The following is a 20190-nucleotide window of genomic DNA, read 5'->3' as shown; positions in this document are numbered from 1 at the left end:
AGAGTAGAGTCCTCTAAAGGAGTAAATATTAATGTCTAAAACCCTAACCCTAAAGATTGCAGCAGGAGTTCAGCTTTTATCCATTCTCCATTCTGTACCCTCACTAAAGGTCACTGTATTCAGGTTGTCTGTTTACAAAGGTAAAACAAGGCGATCGACTCGAAACCACTCCTACCTTTTTAATGTAATTTAATCACCTGTTGGACCATTAATTTGAAGACGTTTTGTTGATTTGATCCTTAAAAAGATGTATTGGATCAGAGGACGTGCTGGTCTCAACATCCTGGAGGCGTTCAGTTTGTCACCTACTGCCGAGATCAACTCAAAACCTTCCGCGATCGTAATTGAGCCCTATTGATTAAATATGACTGTAGTTGGAAAACAAACATCAGCGTTAGTAGCTTACCGTGTAACGTCTGGCCAACCGGAGGATCCTGGACGGACAGCAGCGGTGCATGTCTGAAAGATGGCCTCCGATGCAGATCTCCAAGGCTTGCCACTCTCATTCTTTCAGCTCGATGCTCCATAGAGCTGCCTCTGGATATTGCAGTTCCCTTACGATGTACAGTAAAGTTGCTCCTTATAGTTGGATCACAACTGGTAGCTACGAAGGTGTCCCGAACATTTCAATCGTAAACCAACTTCAGCGGCCGCTTCGTCCAAACTATAAAAACTCCCGACGGTGAAGCTCTGAGTCCATGAGAGCCGCCAACTGAAACACGTTCTGTCTGAGCGGCCACACGAGAACTAAAGTCAGGAGTAATAACACTATTTTCTAATGAAGTTAATGAGCTTCAGCTTATTGATAACCCGTTAGTAGGTCGCCATCTTTCTTGAAGCAAAGTATGGTGACGCTAACCAACCAATTGGGGAAGTTGTAGACTGATGACGTGCCTCTCCTCATTTGCATTTATTTTTTTCCTAAGTTTTGCGGGGAAATAGAATGTGATAAATAAGAAAATAAGGAAATACTAAATGAATAAGGGGAATTGGAAAATGGGAAAAGTAAAGATTTTTCAAACAAATGTTGAATGAAAAATAGATAAAAGAAAATTGGGTAAATAAAAAAGGGATATATGAGAAAATGATTAATGAAACTGGGAAATAGAAAATCGGGCTAATGGAAAAAGGAAATCAAAAAATGGCTAAATTAAAAAATAGATTAATGAAAAATGGGTAAATAGATAAAGGAATAAATGAAAAATGGACAAATCAAAAATTGATTAATGAAAAAGAGATAAATGAAAAAGAGAAATTGAGAAATTGATCATCTTAAAAGTAAATAAATGAAAAAATTGGGTTAATAAAAAAGAATTTGAAAAGTGGTTAATTGAAAAATAAATTAATGAAAATGGGTAAATGGATAAGGGGATAAATGAAAAATAGATAAATGAAAAAGAGAAATTGGGAAATTGATAATATGAAAAATAAAGAAATGAAAAATTGGGTTAATGAAAAAGCTAATTAAAAAATGGTTAAATGAAAAATAGATTAATGAAAAATGGGTAAATGAAAAATAGATAAATGAATAAAGGGAAATTGAGAAATTGATAATATGAAAAATAAATAAATGAAAAATTGGGTTAATGAAAAAGCTACATTATTTATTTAACAAATTATTTATTTCACTCATTTTCTTCATTGTTTGATTTATTTTACTCATTTTTTATTTATTTCACCCATTTATTTATTTATTTAATTTTGGCTGAAATGGCTCTCCATAAAAGTGTGGCACTGGAAAAGTTTGAAAATGATCTCAGGAATGCTTGAAAAGACTTGATGGCCATATTGTCTGCAGTTTAGCTTTAGGTAACAGGTAACAGATTTGCTCCTTTTATTTGTAAATTGTCACTACTTAGTTATTAATTCAGAAATTTCTTACTAGACAACCAAAATAAACATGCAAACTGGAAGGAACTGGTGCTAAAAGCTTCATGTGTGTTCAGGTATTGCAATACAAGCAAAACAGAAGGTAACAGGTGCAGCAGGTCACTTTCCTCTCAATGACACCAGGAAACAGTCCCACATATAAAACAACTGTTCTGACTCTTATCGATGTGAGAAATTAAGGTGTTGTTTTCTTTCATATCTAAATTTCATATAAAATGTCCAGATAAGTGTAATGTATTAATTAATGTATTAATACCCTCCAGTCATTCTTGACATTTTTTCAAATCCTGCAGAAAAGGACAACCGAAAAATACCAGAACCTTTAAGAAACAGTTGAGATTTTTCACTTGCAACAATTTATGAAGGCGGATGTTTGACTCAACAGCGCCATCAAGTGGACAAAGCTGCACACTGCAAGAGTTAAATTGCTGGAATTAGAAGATATTTTTTGCGTAAAATTCGATTAAAAAAACATAATTTATTATTACAATGGAAAGAAAAAAGTAGAAGGCCAGAAAATAAGTGAAGTACAATAAAGTTATGGGGTTATATGAAATATAAAATGAATAAAATTCTTTTTGTAGGAAGTAATAATAATAATAATAATAATAATAATAATAATAATAATAATAATAATAATAATAAATATTTAATCATTGACAGAAAAAGACCATCGTAAAGATCTCTTAAATCTGCGTTTTATTAACAGAGTGATGTTTTTAGACGTTGAAATAAATTAATATAAATTTTATCTCTTTTAAAGTGAATTACTTGAAGAAACACTCACACCATCATTAAGTTCTGAGTTTATGACTCAGTTTATTTCACCGCCTCTGCAAAACTTAAATGTCTGCAATTCGCTCTAATCAATTTCAAGGCCGTCATGAAACGTGACAATATGAAGATTTGCAATCACAACATTAATATAATATATGACATGGCTACTAAATGAACAGAGAGCAGCTGGTGACATTTTAAGAAGAAAAGTGAAATGCATAAATTCAGAGCTGTGGTGTTTAACCCTAATTTTCCTATGGGTGAAGAGTAAAACCGTAAATTCCCAGCTGCACCTGAATGCAGCAAATTTCGCGCCATTTCTTCTACCTTTAGATCTGTCGAGAGAGAGAGAGAGAGAGAGAGAGAGAGAGAGAGAGAGAGAGAGAGAGAGAGAGCGGAGCAGAATGCACAGGTGTTCTGCTGCACAACTAAAAGCATTTTAAACTATTTTATCCTCCGTTTATCTCACTTAAAGATCGTCTGTGATGTTTTCTCTTCATCTCCAGCTTCAGCTTTTAAGTTTGTCTGGTTTTTACTTTACTTTTTCACATTTTACTGCACGATGATGCAACCCTGCAGAACAGTCGCAGTAAGTAGAAAATGTTTATAACAGAATAACTACGAGCTAAGTTATGTCTGTATAAGAGCTGATTACATGTAAGCGAAGTCAGATTAACTCATATTGTCGAAAAATCTTTAAAACTGAAAAGTGTTTTAAAGTTTTCTGCTTTTAACAGGAAGAGTTTAGAAGCTCCTCAGTATTTCAGAATTTTATTTCCTATTTGCAACTCAATATATGCAACTCATATACTTGCAACACATGAGTTGCACATGTGTTAATGCTTGTGTGAAATAGTTTTTAAAAAGGTGAATCAAAGTCAGTGCATTGAGATTTATGTGTGTTTTTAATGTGAAATCCGGGTGGGGGAGGGGCTGTCATGTCTTAACTTCCTGTTTCTCAAACATTTTAGGCTGAGGACCATTTAGCCCATTTAGCAAACACTCATGGATCGCCCAACTTGAAACTGTAAATGTGAATGGCTCAGATTATTTTACCCCAAGTTTAGTCACACCTTTGCAAGACATTGTCTTGAATTATTTACATAACCTGTAACTTATTCACAGATTCTGAAAGTGTGGATTGTACGCCTTCATGTAAATCAAAAGAGAAGTTTAAAAAAATAACATTAGCAGTTGGTGTACAAGCAGAGTTGTAAAAAACAAAGACCTGCAGAGACCACCTTTGGAGAAAGACGGCGTTACATCAGCAGCAAATTCATCAAGAAAACAACAAAACTTCAACTTCTGCACTTTAATGTTGATCTTTATTGTTTTAGTTGCAAAGCGCCTCAACTTCTCAGCTAAAAGGGCTTAAAACCACAAGTCAGGACATGGTGAGTCCTTCTCCACTAAGAACTGTTGTTGGGCTAACTTATGTTTCAGTTTTTGAACTCTAATTTTTTTGTTATTGTGTTGGCAGATGAAGTCACCAACTAAGAGAACACGAACAGAAAACAAAATGGACAAGGAGACCAAATGTGATAAAGAAAATGTTAGTAAGACTTTGGTCATTTCTTAACATTTGTCATATAAATATCTGCATCTTGTATAGCAGGGGTCCCCAAACTTTTTCCTGTGAGGGCCACATAACTTTTCCCTTCTCTGCTGGGGGGCCGGAGTCAGTTTGTAACAGAAAAAGTGTTAAACGTTTATCACCTGCGCTGCCGGAAATTGTTGAAGGGGGGCTGGGGGTCGCGTTTCTCGATTGATTTTTACCCAAAAAGCAAAAACGGTTAGTGAAACGGTCACTGGGACTGACTAGTATATATTCCATTGAGGGAAAGTAACTAACATATGTTAACATAAAGGCTCGTTTTGAAGTATAAGCTGCTACTTACAGGCTTCGAAGAACTCGACCTGGAATGCGGCGTTTATAACAAACACGTGTTCATCTGCTCTACCGCTAGCAAACAAACCGTACTGATTACATAACATAAAAGTCAAGCAGTTCCCTAAAAGTCCAACAGATGGCAGCAATGCGCCATGCAAAACAAAACACCCACAGTTTACAGGACACACTTCCTGCTAAAGAGCCCCCTGGTGGTTGAAGAAAAATCTACGTATAAGCCGGAAAATACAATATATGAAAAAAAATATGAATGCTCTCTGGTATTGTTCAGGGGGCCGGACCAAATGTGGAGGCGGGCCGGATCCGGCCCGCGGGGACCACTGTTGTATAGGATCAATGAGCAGCTGCACATGTTAGTTTTTATTTAATATTTTGTTCTATTCATCAGATCGATCCTGGAAATGACTCCAGTCCACCCAGGAAAAAATGGAGGGCATTTCCAGGCTTTCAGGTGAGCTGCAGGTTTAGAAGATACTTAAGATCTGTTTGACTCTATCTACATCAGCAACGGTCATTTCTGCTGACATGAACCTGTTCTGTTATGCCTGCACATGATAACTGTAAATGCTACTAGCTTCCAGCAAGGGATAAATCTACCTCTGACTAATGGCACCAAAGACATATCAGTGGCAGGGCCAACCCAGGCCTCCATGGGGCCCTAATGTGGTTTTGGGGCCCTCTAGTTCTGCTAACATTGTGGACTGGCTGCAATCAGCAGTCCGATCATTAGATCATTCACACACCTGCTATAAACTTACTGCATCTCTGGCTGTTTACATTATATAAACTCACATCAATAATTTGCTAAAAATCATCAGTTTCTTAAACCCGTCTTATTTTTACCCTTGTTAGCAGGTGAAGTTCTGATAAGAGGTTAAAAATGGAGCCGTTTGGGTACTAATAATCTAACTGGATGATCTAAGGTCTCCGATGGGCTGCAGAGTCAAAGCAGGACTCCTCTGGGAACCAGGGACAGCAATGATGGCAATTCTCTGGTGGGTAGAAATGGACACAGCTGAAGAATTCATCTCTTGATCGGAAATCTTGAAATTAACGTCCTAAATGATTGTCAGCAGGTCAAACCTCGTCCACATGGGAAGAAGAAGAGGACAGCAGGAGAGCAACGTTTGAAACAAGACCAGCTGCCTTACCGAAAAACATATAAAACATGTTCTCCAACAAACAAACGAGAGAGAGAATTAATGCCACTCAGGGGTATTTCAGGTACAGTGAGTGAGAGTGAAAATGTTCCACCAGGCTGTGAGTCTGAAACTCTGGGGGAAAAATATCTGGAAAACTCAGAGTGCAGAAATGACCCAGAGCACGAGGATTTTCTAAAACTGAAAGCGTGGGTGGAAAGTAGATTTTCTGTTTGTTCCTTTAAGGAAGCCCTGCAAATGAAAGAGGAGAACTTTGAAATGGTTCAGCGTTCCTTTACTGAATTCTGCAGCACAGGGACACAGCTGGTAAATCCCCGCCAATCTGTTTTTTACGTGGAAATATGGGAAACCGGTTCAAATGTCATTTCTCACGGCACAGGTTTTGTGCTGGGTGGCAACATTGTTCAAACCTGTTTCCACTTATTTAGACATTGGGAGAAAAGAAACTTAAACAACTTATTGAAAAATCTGAATATTAATGTAGAGTTCAATTTTAATAATCTGGATTATAAATCAAAGAAAACCTTCCAAGCTAAGTGGCGTCTTGGGATTCGTGATGCAGATGTCGCCATATTGGAGCTCATCTATGAGAACAGAGCCCTTAAACAAGCAGAGCTGGAGGAAATACCTCCAGGTCTCCTGAGGATATTTGGACCGGTACCAGATGATCATAGGGCTTGTGTTGTTGGTTATCCAGCAGGAAGAGGAGAGAAGAAAATAGATTTTACATTTATCGTTAGAAAAGAGGACAGGGAGCAGGCTGTAATCCAGAATCTAATGCCCAATAAGGATGATCTTCCTACTGTTATTGACCAGCTCAGGGATCTCAACAGAGATAATTATGTCACCTACAACAGCTTCATGTATGAGGGCTCCTCTGGCTCCCCAGTGTTTGATATTTTTGGACGGGTGTTTGGTTTGCACATTGGTGGATTGTACATTGATAATCCAATTCCTGGTCACGGTGTTATAGGATGTGCCTTCCCTGTGGTCGAGATATTCAAAAAGCTTCTGGGAGAGCTCCAGAAAAATGGCATGGAGGATTTGTTGAGGAACGTTTTGGTGGCAGCAGAGGGGAATCCATACCTTCAGGAGATCCTTGAATCTGCTGGACTAAGACAAACTAAAGATCGGCCTCTCTGTGTGGAGAATCAGGGAAAAACAGGAAAACAATCAGATTCTGAGGAGGAAATGGACACAAGTTAGGCGTTTAAATTAGATTTCATAAGTCAAATAGCACATCATGCAGCACGAGATCATTTTAACTCATGGAACATTGCATTGAATACATTTATACAAAAACATCTAGGATCATGTTGTTGAATTTCATACGCCTCATATAAAATCAAGATAGTTAATTCAGTCTGAATATTGTCCATTTGCTGGTTTGTGGATTTATTTATGAGAACTGAATTATTTATCTTTTTTCAAATAAAATGTATGAAATGTTTTTCATTGCTCTGACGCTGGATTCTTACCTCTTTAAGAAAATGCTGTTTGATAATAACCCTGTGTTGTATCTGGGCTTCAGACTAATGTTTGCTAATCCAGAGATTTCTTACCAAACAAAACCAAAATAAACATGCAGACTGGAAGGAACTGGTGCTAAAAGCTTCATGTGTGTTCAGGTATTGCAATACAAGCTAAACAGAAGGTAACAGGTGCAGCAGGTCACTTTCCCCTCAATGACACCAGGAAACAGTCCCACATATGAGACAGCTGTTCTGACTCTTATTGGGATGAGAAAATAGCGTGTTTTTCTTCTTTCATATAATCTAAATTCCATATAAAATGTCCAATGAGTGTAATAATACCCTCCAGTCCTTCTTGACAGTTTTTCAAATCGTGCACCACAGGACAACCGAAAAATACCAGAACCCTTAAGAAACAGTTGAGATTTTTCGTTCCAACACTTTATCAAGTAATATATTTGACTCAACAGCGCCATCAAGTGGACAAAGCTGCACACTGCAAGAAAAGCGTTAAACTGCAGGTGAGCGGGGAAAACTGCTGGAATTAGAAGATAATTTTTGCGTAAAGTTATGTGTTTAATCTATTTTAAAAAAACATAATTTACTATTACAACTGAAAGAAGAAAGTAGAAGGCCACAAAATAAACAAAATAAGTAAAGAAATAAAAACTAATTAATAGAACATGGACTAGATTAGCTATGTATTGTCCCCACATGATGACAGTGATACAGTTTGAGCTGATTAAATATTAGATTATTCATTAATATGGGTTGTTGTCATGAAGCTTAAGCACAAGTTCCCGCTGTTCCTCCCATTGCTGCGTCATGCTCACCTCCAACCTCAGCACTGAACCTCATCTGGAGCGTCCAATCATCAATCAAGCTCTGCATATAAGGATCCTCACCCATGCCGTCAGCTGCTTTCCAGCTGTGTTCAACCACCCCCCCCCTTCTCCACCCGCATCCTTCGGCTCTTCAGGACGTCACCCGTTCCCGACCTCCACCACCGGTGTCGGGCCCCGGGGGGGAGAGCATCCGCTAATCAGCTTCTGGGATGTTCACCCGAGATCTCAGCTCAAATCATCTGCTGGGGCCCCGAGCGGCAAAAAACTGTTATTCATTACTGTCATTAAATCCTTTAATTGTTCTTTTTTTCTGCTTCTTTCCAGATTGAGATGTTGTTCTATGTTTTCAGCTCTTGTTCAATGAGCCCCTCTTTAATTCTGAGCCCTCAAAATGTCTCTGCACGGCTCTGCTGCCTCTAAACTTCAATCCCTCATGGCAGAGCTTCAGATCCCATCTGGTACCAACCACCAGGCCACGTTCAGAGTCTCTTGGATCATTGTTTTCCTCGTTCTGATGCTCAGTTTGAGCTGCAGCAGACCGTCTCGGCCATGACTAAATGAGTTGCTGCCATGTGATTGGCTGATTCCACATTTATGTTAATGAGCATGTAACCTGCAGTTACTCAGACTTTTATTTTTGTGGGCCCACTTCCTGTGATGTCCCAAACTCTGCCAGCTTCTTTAAAGTCTCCAGCTCTCAGCTTTTACTTACTCCACTGTGGTTGTGATTTGCTGTGTGGCTTCTTCCACACTAATTGATCCAGATCTGTGTCTGACGGCAGTTTTTGTTTTGACATATGAAACTTCTGCTGGTTGTTTTGTCAGAATCGTGGCCCCCGTTTACCTGGAGCATCTCCTGGATTCTGTCGCCTCATTGTGGCCAAGTACAAACCACTCTGATTGAAATCATCAGTGATTTTATCCGTTTCTGACCGTTTTGTATTGATGCCGAGGCAGTGAAGTTTAAAATGAAGTTAAAATTGATCAGATCTGAATGTAACTACACTTAAGTTTGATATTGTGCAGTATATATTTCTCGGTCTCTCTTTTAATTGATTATTGGAAAGTGCACTTTAAACTGATCTTGAAATGTATATTTTTACTATATTTAAATTATGGTTAATTTAACCTGATTAAAATTTTGGATTATGTTAAAATGATTATAAATCTAACAATTGCATTTAATGTGTATAAACCAAATGCTCAGCATTAATATTCTGTGTACGTTTGTACATGATAAATGTTTTGGATAAAACATTTAATGTGTTTATATTCTTATGCAAACTTTGCCTGCTGTTTCTCACCTCAGGCTCTTTAAAGGACGACTTGCTGAGCCTTTAAGTGTTACAAGCAGCTGGACAGGTGTACCTAATAAAGTGGCCAGTGAGTGTATGTGTTAATGTCAACAGTCTTGTGTTGTATTAATATTTGTATCATTTGGACCTCAGGAATATTGTTATATACCCAATAAATAAACAATTAAACTGGAAACTTCAGAGCAGATAAAACATGAAACATTAAAACAATTTAGGAAAAAATCCCAAAGTTTATTGTGAACCAGGAAGTTAAAAGCCACCAAAAAAATGGCACAAAATATTGTTAATATTAATTATATTTATTATCAACAGAATTACATGATCATCATTTGATCTCAGCTTTTCTAAAAAATACTCATGTAAGGACATGAAACGTTTTCCTCCATCATGGAGACAAAGGAGCTGAAATCCTCTGGAGCAACAAAATAAAATCAGAGAGAACTGAAGAAAAATGAACCAACAACACATTTCAACTCTGAAAACGATCATCTGGAGCCACAATGAAGATTCATGATGATCAGAACCAGGCTTCAGGTCCGCATCCGGTTCTGTTCCTCAGTTCATGGACAAGATGGGAGGCAGAGCTGAACAAAAACAATGAAGGTTTGAGCTAAAGAAATAATCTAGACTCACACCAAAGGACTGGGAAATGTAAACCAGATCTATGTAAACTAAGTCTACATGTAAACCAACCAGATTAAAGATCTAGATATTCTAGATCCAGATTTATTCACATATTGTCCAAAAATCAACAAATAAATTGATAAAATCTGGTTTTAATCTGTTTGTGAAGCTGGTTTAAATTGATTTTAAACTGGTTTCAAACTGGTTTAAATTGATTTTAAACTGGTTCTGACCTCCTGCTTTCTTCTTGTAGTAGATGAATCCAGTTAGAGACAAAACCAGACCCAGGATCAGTCCTAAAACTCCAAACGCAATTTTGGTCTTCTCTGACTCAGGCATGGGTTGACCAGGGGGCGGAGCTTAACAGACAAAGGGAAGTCGGACAGGTGAGCAGACAGACAGGTGAGCAGACAGTCACAGATTAAGTTAGAAAACATTAGTTGAACCCAGGAAGATGCCAGATTTCAGTTTGCGTTCATCGTCTTATTTGAAATCAGTGACGGGTCATTCATGCTCTCACAGAGATTCATCAGGTCATTTGTGAAAACATGATTTCACATCATCATATTGAAACATTTCTGATTTATTTATTTCAAACATGATAGCAAGATAACATAACATTAACACAATGACATGCCATTAACTTTTAATAACTTTTATATTTTGGCATGTCAAAGTGGCCACGCCCCTTGAGGAGGCTCAAAAACGTTTTTTTTAACTTTTGATCCGCCTTATGAGCGGAAACTCACCAAATGTCAATAGAAATCTCTAGTTTGATCAAATATGGACAAAATGGAGTCAAATTCACAACTTCCATCCAGGATGGAGGTTTGGTGAGTTTATAATTTGGCCTCAGAAAGCCGATTTATTTCTGCTGAAAGAATAATAAACATAAGAATTGAAAGTGTTGATTACCTAAATAGATCTGACTGCAGAGAAATGAACCTTAAACAGTTTGAGTGGAAGAAAATAAATCACTGCAGATTGATAATTGAGTTTCTCCAAGGAGACGTCTTGAAGTGCTTCAAGTTCATTAAGATTTTAATGTTTTATGTATCTCATGCATTTCTTAGTTCAGTCCAGTTTACCAAATCACATCTCAATTAGCGGAATAATTCATTAGAGTTTTTGTGGATTCATTTAATTTCTTCATGTGGAATAGAAAATAATTTATTTGTCCTGTAGGAAATCTTGAGCCTCTGATTGAGCCTCTGCTGATTTGCTGTGATCGTTTTCTCATTGAAAGGTTTAATTGTAGAAAGTGCCAGATGTTGAACGGCGACAGTCATGCAGGTTTTTACTCCAGTCGATGGTCAGCGGCTCCTCTAAGCTCAGATGCTCCACCATGCAGGAGATCTTCTCTCCAGACCTGCAGGACATCAAGCAGCAGTTCTGAGACCCGTTTGGTTCTGTTCACACCGACCAGCATCAGCTTCTGAACATGAAGCGGCAGGCCGCCATGTTGGCTCCATTTCAACCACAGAGCCGGTCTGCCCGTCCATCTGTCTGTCTGGTAGCTTCATGGTTCTCATTATGGATTAAACCCAATCAAAGGGGAGCTCACCAGCGCCCCCTGGACTCAACAGCCCCCTGTACAACTGGCTGCTGGATTTCCTCCCAGACATACAGACTTTAGTCTGTGAGGTTTGGTAAAAATACTTAATCTCTGATCACTGGTCACTGATGGTCATCAGGGGTCATCAAGGGTCATCAAGGTTTAGACCAGGTCACCCTGGTCTTTTTTTTTGGTCTCTCCTGGTGTGCGTGTTACCTGAACTCACCTGGTGTGTGTGTTACCTAAACTCACCTGGGTTTGAACTGCAGGCTGGAGTGGATCTGGTAGAGCCAGGCGCCGTCTGGCAGCTCGGCGGTGGAAGTGACATCAGAGGTGACTTCCTGTCCGTTTCTCATCCAGGTGACTCTGATCTGTTTGGGGAAGAAGCCGTAGACGCTGCAGGTCAGCATCGCGGGACGGCCACCAGCAGGGGGCGCCACGGAGCTCAGAGCGACCGATGGCGCCACTGAAACAGGAAGAGGAGAGTTAGACATGCTCAGGTCAACATTTATTGATATGACCTTTGACCCAGAGCAAATTTATTAATCAGGTCGTTATAAATATGGATTTATAGTTGTGATAAAATTATTAATTTCCTTCTGCAAATAGAAAATATTTAAATATCTTTCAGATGAATTTCAGCTGCAGCAGCAAATAAAACATGCAGATTCACACAAAGGTAAAAATATTAAAAATAAATAATATACTGTAAACTGAGAGCAGATTTAATAAAATGGCAATTGAATCCCAAATAACTAAAATTTCCAATCATTCTGAAAATCCAGATGTAATCAATCATAGAAAGGAGATTTTTAATAAAATATAAAATTATAAAGAGTTACTGTAAAATGAGATTCAACAAATATAAATTAAATAAAAATCTACTGTGTTTAGCTTCACCCTGCAGAACCAAATTTTATTTCACCTGAATAATAAGAATTATTATTTATGCTTCTCAGTCGTTGATTTAAGGTTAGTCTTAGCAACATACTAAATGAGTCAAACAGATGTTATGATTTTATTATAACATCTGTATTATATATATCAGTCAGAGGGCTGCACAGTGGCGCAGTTGGTAGAGCTGTTGCCTTGCAGCACGAAGGTTCTGGGTTTGATTCCCGGCCTGGGGTCTTTCTGCATGGAGTCTCCATGTTCTCCCTGTGCATGGTGGGTTTTCTCCAGGTACTCCGGTTTCCTCCCACAGTCCAAAAACATGCCTGTCAGGTTAATTGGCCTCTCCAAATTGTCCCTAGGTGTGTGTGTGTGCATGTTTGTGTGTCCTGTGTGTCTCTGTGTTGCCCTGCGACAGCAACCCTCCCGACCCCACTGAGGGACAAGGGTGTAAAGAAAATGGATGGATGGATATCAGTCAGAGTGAAGAGCTCACCTGATCTATCTAACACTAATCTATACCAGAGCTCAGCGTTGGGTTGGCAGATCTTCTCTCTGTAGGTTTTCATGGAGTCCAGCCATTCGGTGTCGTTGTTCCAGCTGGTTGCCAGTTTCTGACCAAACGAGTTCAGACCAACGAAGGATCCAACACGGCTGTCGAATTGGATGAACTCCACCTTGTTGTAGATGTAGGAGTAGCTGTAGTGAAGGTCCTGCAGCGCCGAGGAGTTAAAGTGGCAGCGGAACAATTCATGGCTCATAAAACCAGCTGGAGGGGAAAGGGTTAAACATTCAGACAATATAGAAAACATCTAAACAACATTACAGTAGAAAACATCCAGAAAACATAAAAACAATCTAACAGTATAAATAAAGCTACCAGCAGGTCAAAGGTCACTTTTTGTTACCACAGTCGCCTCTAACTGGACTTTTCTATCATTTGCCATATAATGAATCAGGTCTGAAGTTCTTCTAAACCTACATTAATATTTCAGTTTTTCCAGCTGTTTAGTCAAAGTTTCCAGGTTAGAGTCCCAGTGAAAGTCCTTATTGGTAAATAGGGCAGGCATTTTCTTGAGTTTTGGTTTTTTAAATTGAGGGAACCAAACTTTTAGAGAATCCTAAAGACGTTTAAGGGAAATAAAGGCCCTTCTTAGAGGATTCAGAGGCAGAGCGACCACAGAGCTGATTTGTTGGATTTTGCAAAGACGTTTGCAGTCTAAAGAGGAAAATCCCACCCAATTCATGAAGAAAGGGTCTAAGAACGCAATCTAAATAAACAAATGATTTTATTCCCCCAAATAATCAATTTTATTTATAAAGCACCTTTTCATGCTAATGCAGCTCAAAGAGCTGTATAAACAATTAGCCCTCAGGTTTCTCTGACAAACTGTTCCACAAACAGGAGCCATAATATATAAATGACTAAAACTATGATTACGCAAAAGGTTAAAATAAGATTCATAAATAAACATGTATAGGAAAAACAACAAAACAACCTATAATTGGTTTCTATTCTTCTCTTCCCTCTGTCTGAACCTCACTGCAGAGCATCTGACCTCTGACCTCAGCTCCTCTAACCTGTCCTCCCAGGGACCAGATGATGTTCCTCCTATAAACCCAGCTGATGAAAGTGATCGAGAAGATCTGAAGGATCAAGAAGACCTAAATCACTTCCAGGGACTCAAGGGTCTGCTGATCCTAACCTTTTTTTCACCAGAGAACTAATGAAACATTTCATTCAGGGGACGACTGTTGCTCTCCTGCTGGACATTCAGACTGGAAACTGTGTGAGGCTGAGCTTTAACAACCTCCTCTGGTATCAGTGTAGAGAAAGAAAAGACAGACATGCTTCAGAGCTGTGAGAGAAGACGACTCTGTTGATGCTGTTTTATCTGTGGACAACATGGACATTGACTAAGGCAGAGGTTCCCAAACTGTGGGGCGCCCCTCCTACAGGACGGTATGGATAAATGAAAAACAACAACGATGAACACTATGTGCGTTGGAGGTTGGGGGGTTGTTTGAGTGGGATGGAAGAGTATGACAGGGAGTCTCTAAAATACCCCCCCCACACACACATATCTTCCAAACAGACAACCAGAGTCTAACTCTCCCTACTTGTAATCCATGGGGGCGGGGGAACAGAAAATGTTTGGAAACGACTGGTCTAAGGGACGATCTGGACAACCCAAAGATCCAACAGCAGAACCAGTTGGACTGACAGGAAACCGGAGGAAAGAGAGGGGGGCGATTTTGCTGCAGCAACGCCGACGCCAAGAGGGGGAGACGAGCAAAAAGAGACATTCGAGATAAGTTAAACACACACACACGCGCACACACACACCCCCCCCCCCCACACACACACACACAAACACACACACACACCCACACACACACACCCACACACACACACACACACACACACCCACACACACCCCCCCCTCCCCACACACACACACACACACACACGCATACACACAGTCGTGTTTTCATCACTTGTGGGGACTTCACATTGACTTCCATTAATTTCTATAGGCTAACCCTTACCATAATAATTAACCCTACCCATCACATACCTAACCCTTACCTTTACCTTTACCCTAAACCTAACCATCACAGACCCTAAAACCCAAGAACAACAATTTCTCTCATGGGGACCAAGAAAATGTCCCCACAAGGAGAAATGGTCCCCAAAACTCCACAATGTAGACAGAAATGGGTTCCCATAAGGATATAAAAACCTGGTATACACACACACACACACACGCACACACACACATATCCTTGTTTATATACCCTACTGGGGACTCAAGACAAGACCATGCACACACACACACACACACACACACACACACACACACACACACACACACACACACACACACACACACGCACACACACACACACAAACAGCTATAAAACACATACAGCTATAAAACACACACACTGCAACGAAGACTATAACACGTAAAATAGGTAGAGAACATTCTAGGCAAAGAAAAATGTTTTCAAAATAAATATTTAAAAATAAATAAATAATTAAAAGCTGAACCGTTGTAGACACAGACAGTAAATACAAAGTTATCAATGGGAATAAAATAACAGCGTCCCTTGATTTAACATTTTTAAAGATGTTTGATCCTCTCCTTTTTTGAAAATCTATGCTGTAGTTACATAAAATAATAAGAAATAAATAAAATATGTTTTTCAGTGTTAAGAATTGCAGATCATTAATACTGCCGTGTTTATAGTACTTTTGTATACCATATGTTATTTAATTGCATTTAAATTAAACAGAATAAATTTCCTATAAAATACAGCTGTGATAAATTTTAATTAGAAAGGTTAAAAGACCTCTTATTGTCCTGGAACTATCAGTTATAATCTTTTTTTTTTAATCAATGAAGCGCTTCAACAGAAACATGATCAATTTGTTGCTGTGATCCTAAATTATATTGAGATCTCATTTAAAACTTAAAACAGGATAATTTATATTGGAGTTGAATTCAAACATTAAAATATGTTGTTAAAAGAAAAATGAGAACATTTTGGAGATTCAGTGAATTTGGTAATTACAATTTAAGAAAATAAACACAAAGAGGACTGACTGCACATTTTTGACTGTGATGAAAGTTTGACTGACCCCAAATTCTGATGGCGTCCAGCGTTTGTTTGTTTCATATTGGAGTGAATGTTTGTTTGTCTACTATTAAATTTGAAGCTATTTATGTTTATTATCATTTATTATAATCCAGATCAGATCCGACCAATCAGAGCTGGTCTCAGAAAACAGGTTGAAATGAATCAGAAACATAAAACGTATCAACAGATTTAAATAAATCATAAAGCGTTTCTCCATATCAGCTCTGGTTGATCTGAGGAAGCTGAACGATTGGTTCCTACCTGCAGTCTGGACCAGAACCAGAACCAGGAGTAGAGAGCGACCCATTCCTGCAGGTCAGGAGACCAACTGAGAGCCTCAGAGCCTGGATGCTGGAACCAGGACGGAGAATCACACGGCGACTGCGGAGTCACCTGTTACCGGGCAGATTGACCTGACAGGAGCAGAGCAGCAGGTGATCACTGGATCCACTGGATCCACTGGTTCTGATGGTTCTGATGGTACTGTTGGTTCTGATGGTTCTACTGAAGATAAAAAACCTGCTGCAGGAATCCTTCGCCTCTTATCTGTTTAATGTAAGTTATATAAATAAAAAAATGGTAAAATTATATTAAATATTCTAAAAATCAGCAAATGTTTCCAAATGTTTCTCTAAAACTTAAAGAGATAAAAACATTTAATTTGTTCGGATGAATTTAAAGTTTTCTGATCCGTTACAGTTCCAACTTTTTACATCCTCAGGTTTCTTTACATTTTCCCAAATCAGAAACAAACTGTGATATTTTTGGTGTTTTATAAAAGTTATTTTAAGAAAATGCATGTTGTTGATTTGGTGTAATTTAAATAAACTGAATTATTAAAGTCAGAAAGTTCGTTTGGCTTGATGGACGTTTTTGTTTCTTGAAATCTAATAAATGTGTTGAACTTTGGTTTCTATTGTCTCATAACTGAATTTATGGATGTTATATGTTATTGTCTTATCTCTGTTTATGATGCTGACGGACATTATAAACGTTTGATTTCCAGGTCGTTTCCCACGCCTGAAGGTCGTCTGCCACGCCTGAAGGTCGTCTGCCACGCCTGGTTTCTGCAGCTGAAGGTCGTGGAAATGTTTTATCATGACACTAAACGTCTAACAGATGAATATTGTTCAGTAAATACTTTCTAAAAATAAAGTCAGATGAGTTTTATGACTGTACAGGTTTTATTCATGTTTTCCTTTTGTACAGATTCATTCTCATAATTTGTGTTTTGGATGTTTTCAGTTTCCTGTCATCTTCAGGTTTTTCTTCCTGAGTCTCAGGTTAGTTTCTGTTCCTCAGCCTGTTTTCCTGCCTGACTGTTTCCTGTCAGCCTGGTTCATTTTCAGCCTGTTTTCTGTTTCTTTCCTGTCGTGTTTTTTTCTTCCTCAGTGTAAAATCAACATTTTGGTTTCATTTTTCTCCTCTGACTTTCTGTCATCCTGGTTTTATCTCCATTGTTCTCAGAGAGTTGAATCTCTGTGTCCTCCAGCATTTATAATTTATTATTATATGTTTCATTTAGTTATTATATTTAAATCATTTTGAATTTTTCTGAAATGAGTAACAAAACAAAGGAAAAGTTTCAGGTTGTTCCAGTCAAAGCTTTGGACAGAGCCGGTTTAAAGAGAACAACATCTTTATGTGAATTAATATTAAATACTGTGGAACAGTATTGATGGAATGGTTTTCCCACTAAATAAATATTTAGTTCAGGTTCTTTATTTGAAGAAAAGTAAATACTTCCTGCTGTTTGCTAGTCAGATTGTTACACAGTTGATTGAAACTCATTTTAATTAACACAACATTATTTAAAGATTCACTGCAACGGTGAAATGTTTTAGATTAATGAGAACATAAATTCATAACTTCAGAGAGAAAATGTTTTTAATTTCATTTAAATCAGAAAACAATCATCAGTACCAGCCAGAAAAAACGGATTCAGTCCAGAACCAACTGAGGATCAGACGTTCGGGTTTCCTGAACCCGTTTCTTCGTTATGAAATGAAGCGTCGGCTCCAGAACATCTAGAGATCATATTTCTATAAAGACCAGCCTGAGTCCAGGAGCTTGAATGTTGAATCTCAGACTGATCCGAACTGATCGGATCCAAGTGTTGGATCAGAACCAGGACTTTGGACACAACCAAGACTTCCTGTCAGGAGGTTCAGGATGGACCAATCAGCTGCATCCCTTTAACCATGAAGAACGCTCCGGTGGCCGCTCCCAGCAGACCCACCATCACTCCTACTGCACACAGAACGGCTGGGCCGTCGCCGGGCCCGGGCGGCGCCTCCACCTGGAACTCTGCAGACAGGAAACAGTCAGTCTGTCACCGTTTCAGCTGCTTCCTGTCTAGTCAAAGGCCGCTCACCCCAGGTCCTGGTAAGTGGCTTCCTCAGAGCCTGATGGTCCACCGAGCAGCTGTAGACGTCTCCAAACTGAACAATGAAGTCCAGCCTGGAGATCTGGGTAAAGCTGCTGGTCCTGCTGGGCAGCGGGATGGTGAGGCTGCTGCCCGACGTCACTTCCTGTCCGTTTTTCATCCAGGACACCTGGACCGGCGCCGGACAGAAACCAGAGACATGACACACCAGAACGTTCTTCTCCCCAAGAACCGCATGGTGGGCCGGGTAGAGCAGGCTGGAGGGGGGATCTGATGGCAGGGAGGGTCAGAGGACACATTATGACCGGAGGACACACATTAAACACACACATTAAACACAAACACACACACACACACACACATGTTTGCGTGGCTATCTTTGTAGGGACTTTCCATTGACTTCCATTCATTTCTACAGCCTAAACCTTACCTTTACCCTTTACCTAACCCTAACTATCACATACCTAACCCTAACCAAAACTCAATTCACACCTTAGTCCTAAATCTGACCCCTGACCCAAAAACAGCGTTTCCCCTTGTGGGGACCAGGATTCGGTCCCCACAAGGAGCAATTGGTCCCCACAACATAGTATGTGTCAGGAAAATCGTCCCCACAAGGTATTACAAACAAACACACACACGCAGAGACAGACACACCCAGACAGACAGACACACACACACACACAAGATGACATTAAACATCAACAACCAGAAGACACACACACCTACACACACACACCTACACACACACACACACACACACACACTCACGCACATGCACACACACACACACACACACACACACGCACATGCACACACACACACACACACACGCACACACACACACACACACACACACACACACACGCGCACACACACACACACACACACACACACACACATGCACACACACACAGAGCCACCAGGAATCTGGATTGAACTGAACAAAGCAGGAGGAGAAACCAAATGTTTCCCTGTTGAAATGAGACTAACGATTAGTCTATTCAGTCTTATCCCATCTTGTTCTCTACCAGTTCAGGAACTCTTTTCTCACCAAGCGGATCAGGGATGTCCTTCATTTCTAAGCGGAGAGTCTTCAGGTTGTCTTTGCAGAACTTCTCTCTCTTCTCAGCTCGCTCATAAAACCCTGGGAAATCTGGATGGACGAGAAAGTGCGGCATGGTGACGACTCCTTTTCCTTGGATGAAGTCGGCGTGCCAAACGTGTTCACCATCCAGAGCCATCATGTCCATTTCATTAGCAGGTGAACAAGCCACCACCTCTAGGTCCTCATGTTGGACTGGAGGGAGCAGGAACGGGTCAGAACGATCACGCCGAGTAACCAGGCTGGATGAGGAGGGCAGACGCTCAGCAGCCGCAGACACACAGAGCAGCAGCAGCAGCAGCTCCATCTTCAGCTGGTCTGGTCTGAACTCACGGAGTCAGTCAGAAACTCTCCATCCAGCAGCCAATCACAGAGTACTGTTTGGTGATGTCATCAGCAGGTAGGCTGATGCTCCAGGCTGGCTCCTGCTCTCTGATTGGTCAGACTGTGACTGGACTCTGCCCTCTACCTGCAGGTCATTGGGTCAGATTCCTCTGACTCTGGTTCACCTGTCCAGGTTTTATAAATGTTCCTTCTTCTCACTCAGACTCTGTTAAAGTGTTAAAGGAGATCTCTACTGTCAGGTGAGAAAGGAAAACAGGTTCAACTGGTTCC

At 39.7% G+C, this 20190-nt stretch overlaps 3 protein-coding genes across 4 annotated transcripts; 1 reads left to right on the top strand and 2 right to left on the bottom strand.

Moving 5' to 3' along the window:
- The first annotated feature begins 3046 nt into the window (after positions 1-3046).
- On the top strand, positions 3047-7260 carry LOC103480934 (serine protease FAM111B-like). 2 transcript variants are annotated; one of them, XM_008436133.2, is made up of 6 exons: positions 3047-3256; positions 4005-4061; positions 4148-4219; positions 4965-5027; positions 5500-5571; positions 5653-7260. In XM_008436133.2, the coding sequence occupies exons 1-6, from the start codon at positions 3230-3232 to the stop codon at positions 6940-6942; spliced, it is 1581 nt and encodes a 526-aa protein (XP_008434355.2). In that variant the 5' UTR covers positions 3047-3229; the 3' UTR covers positions 6943-7260. The 2 variants fall into 2 exon arrangements, with proteins under 2 accessions (XP_008434355.2, XP_081456150.1); XM_081600024.1 differs by lacking the exon at positions 4005-4061.
- A 2357-nt stretch (positions 7261-9617) lies between these two features.
- On the bottom strand, positions 9618-16427 carry LOC103480943 (rano class II histocompatibility antigen, A beta chain-like). Its single transcript, XM_008436142.3, has 6 exons — positions 16346-16427; positions 12936-13208; positions 11801-12014; positions 11295-11362; positions 10227-10352; positions 9618-9953 (listed from the first exon to the last, which is right to left on the bottom strand). The coding sequence occupies exons 1-6, from the start codon at positions 16389-16391 to the stop codon at positions 9925-9927; spliced, it is 756 nt and encodes a 251-aa protein (XP_008434364.1). The 5' UTR covers positions 16392-16427; the 3' UTR covers positions 9618-9924.
- Positions 16428-17953: 1526 nt separating this feature from the next.
- Positions 17954-20190, bottom strand: LOC103480933 (RLA class II histocompatibility antigen, DP alpha-1 chain-like). Its single transcript, XM_008436131.2, has 3 exons — positions 19525-20190; positions 18459-18740; positions 17954-18391 (listed from the first exon to the last, which is right to left on the bottom strand). Exons 1-3 carry the CDS (start codon positions 19880-19882, stop codon positions 18252-18254), a joined length of 780 nt encoding a protein of 259 aa, XP_008434353.1. The 5' UTR covers positions 19883-20190; the 3' UTR covers positions 17954-18251.

The sequence above is a fragment of the Poecilia reticulata genome, chromosome 18 (assembly GCF_904066995.2).
Source record: "Poecilia reticulata chromosome 18, P_reticulata-male-v2, whole genome shotgun sequence".
Lineage (NCBI taxonomy): Eukaryota > Metazoa > Chordata > Actinopteri > Cyprinodontiformes > Poeciliidae > Poecilia > Poecilia reticulata.
The sequence above is the reverse complement of the archived record's forward strand: the minus strand, read 5'-3'. Positions and strand labels throughout refer to the sequence as shown.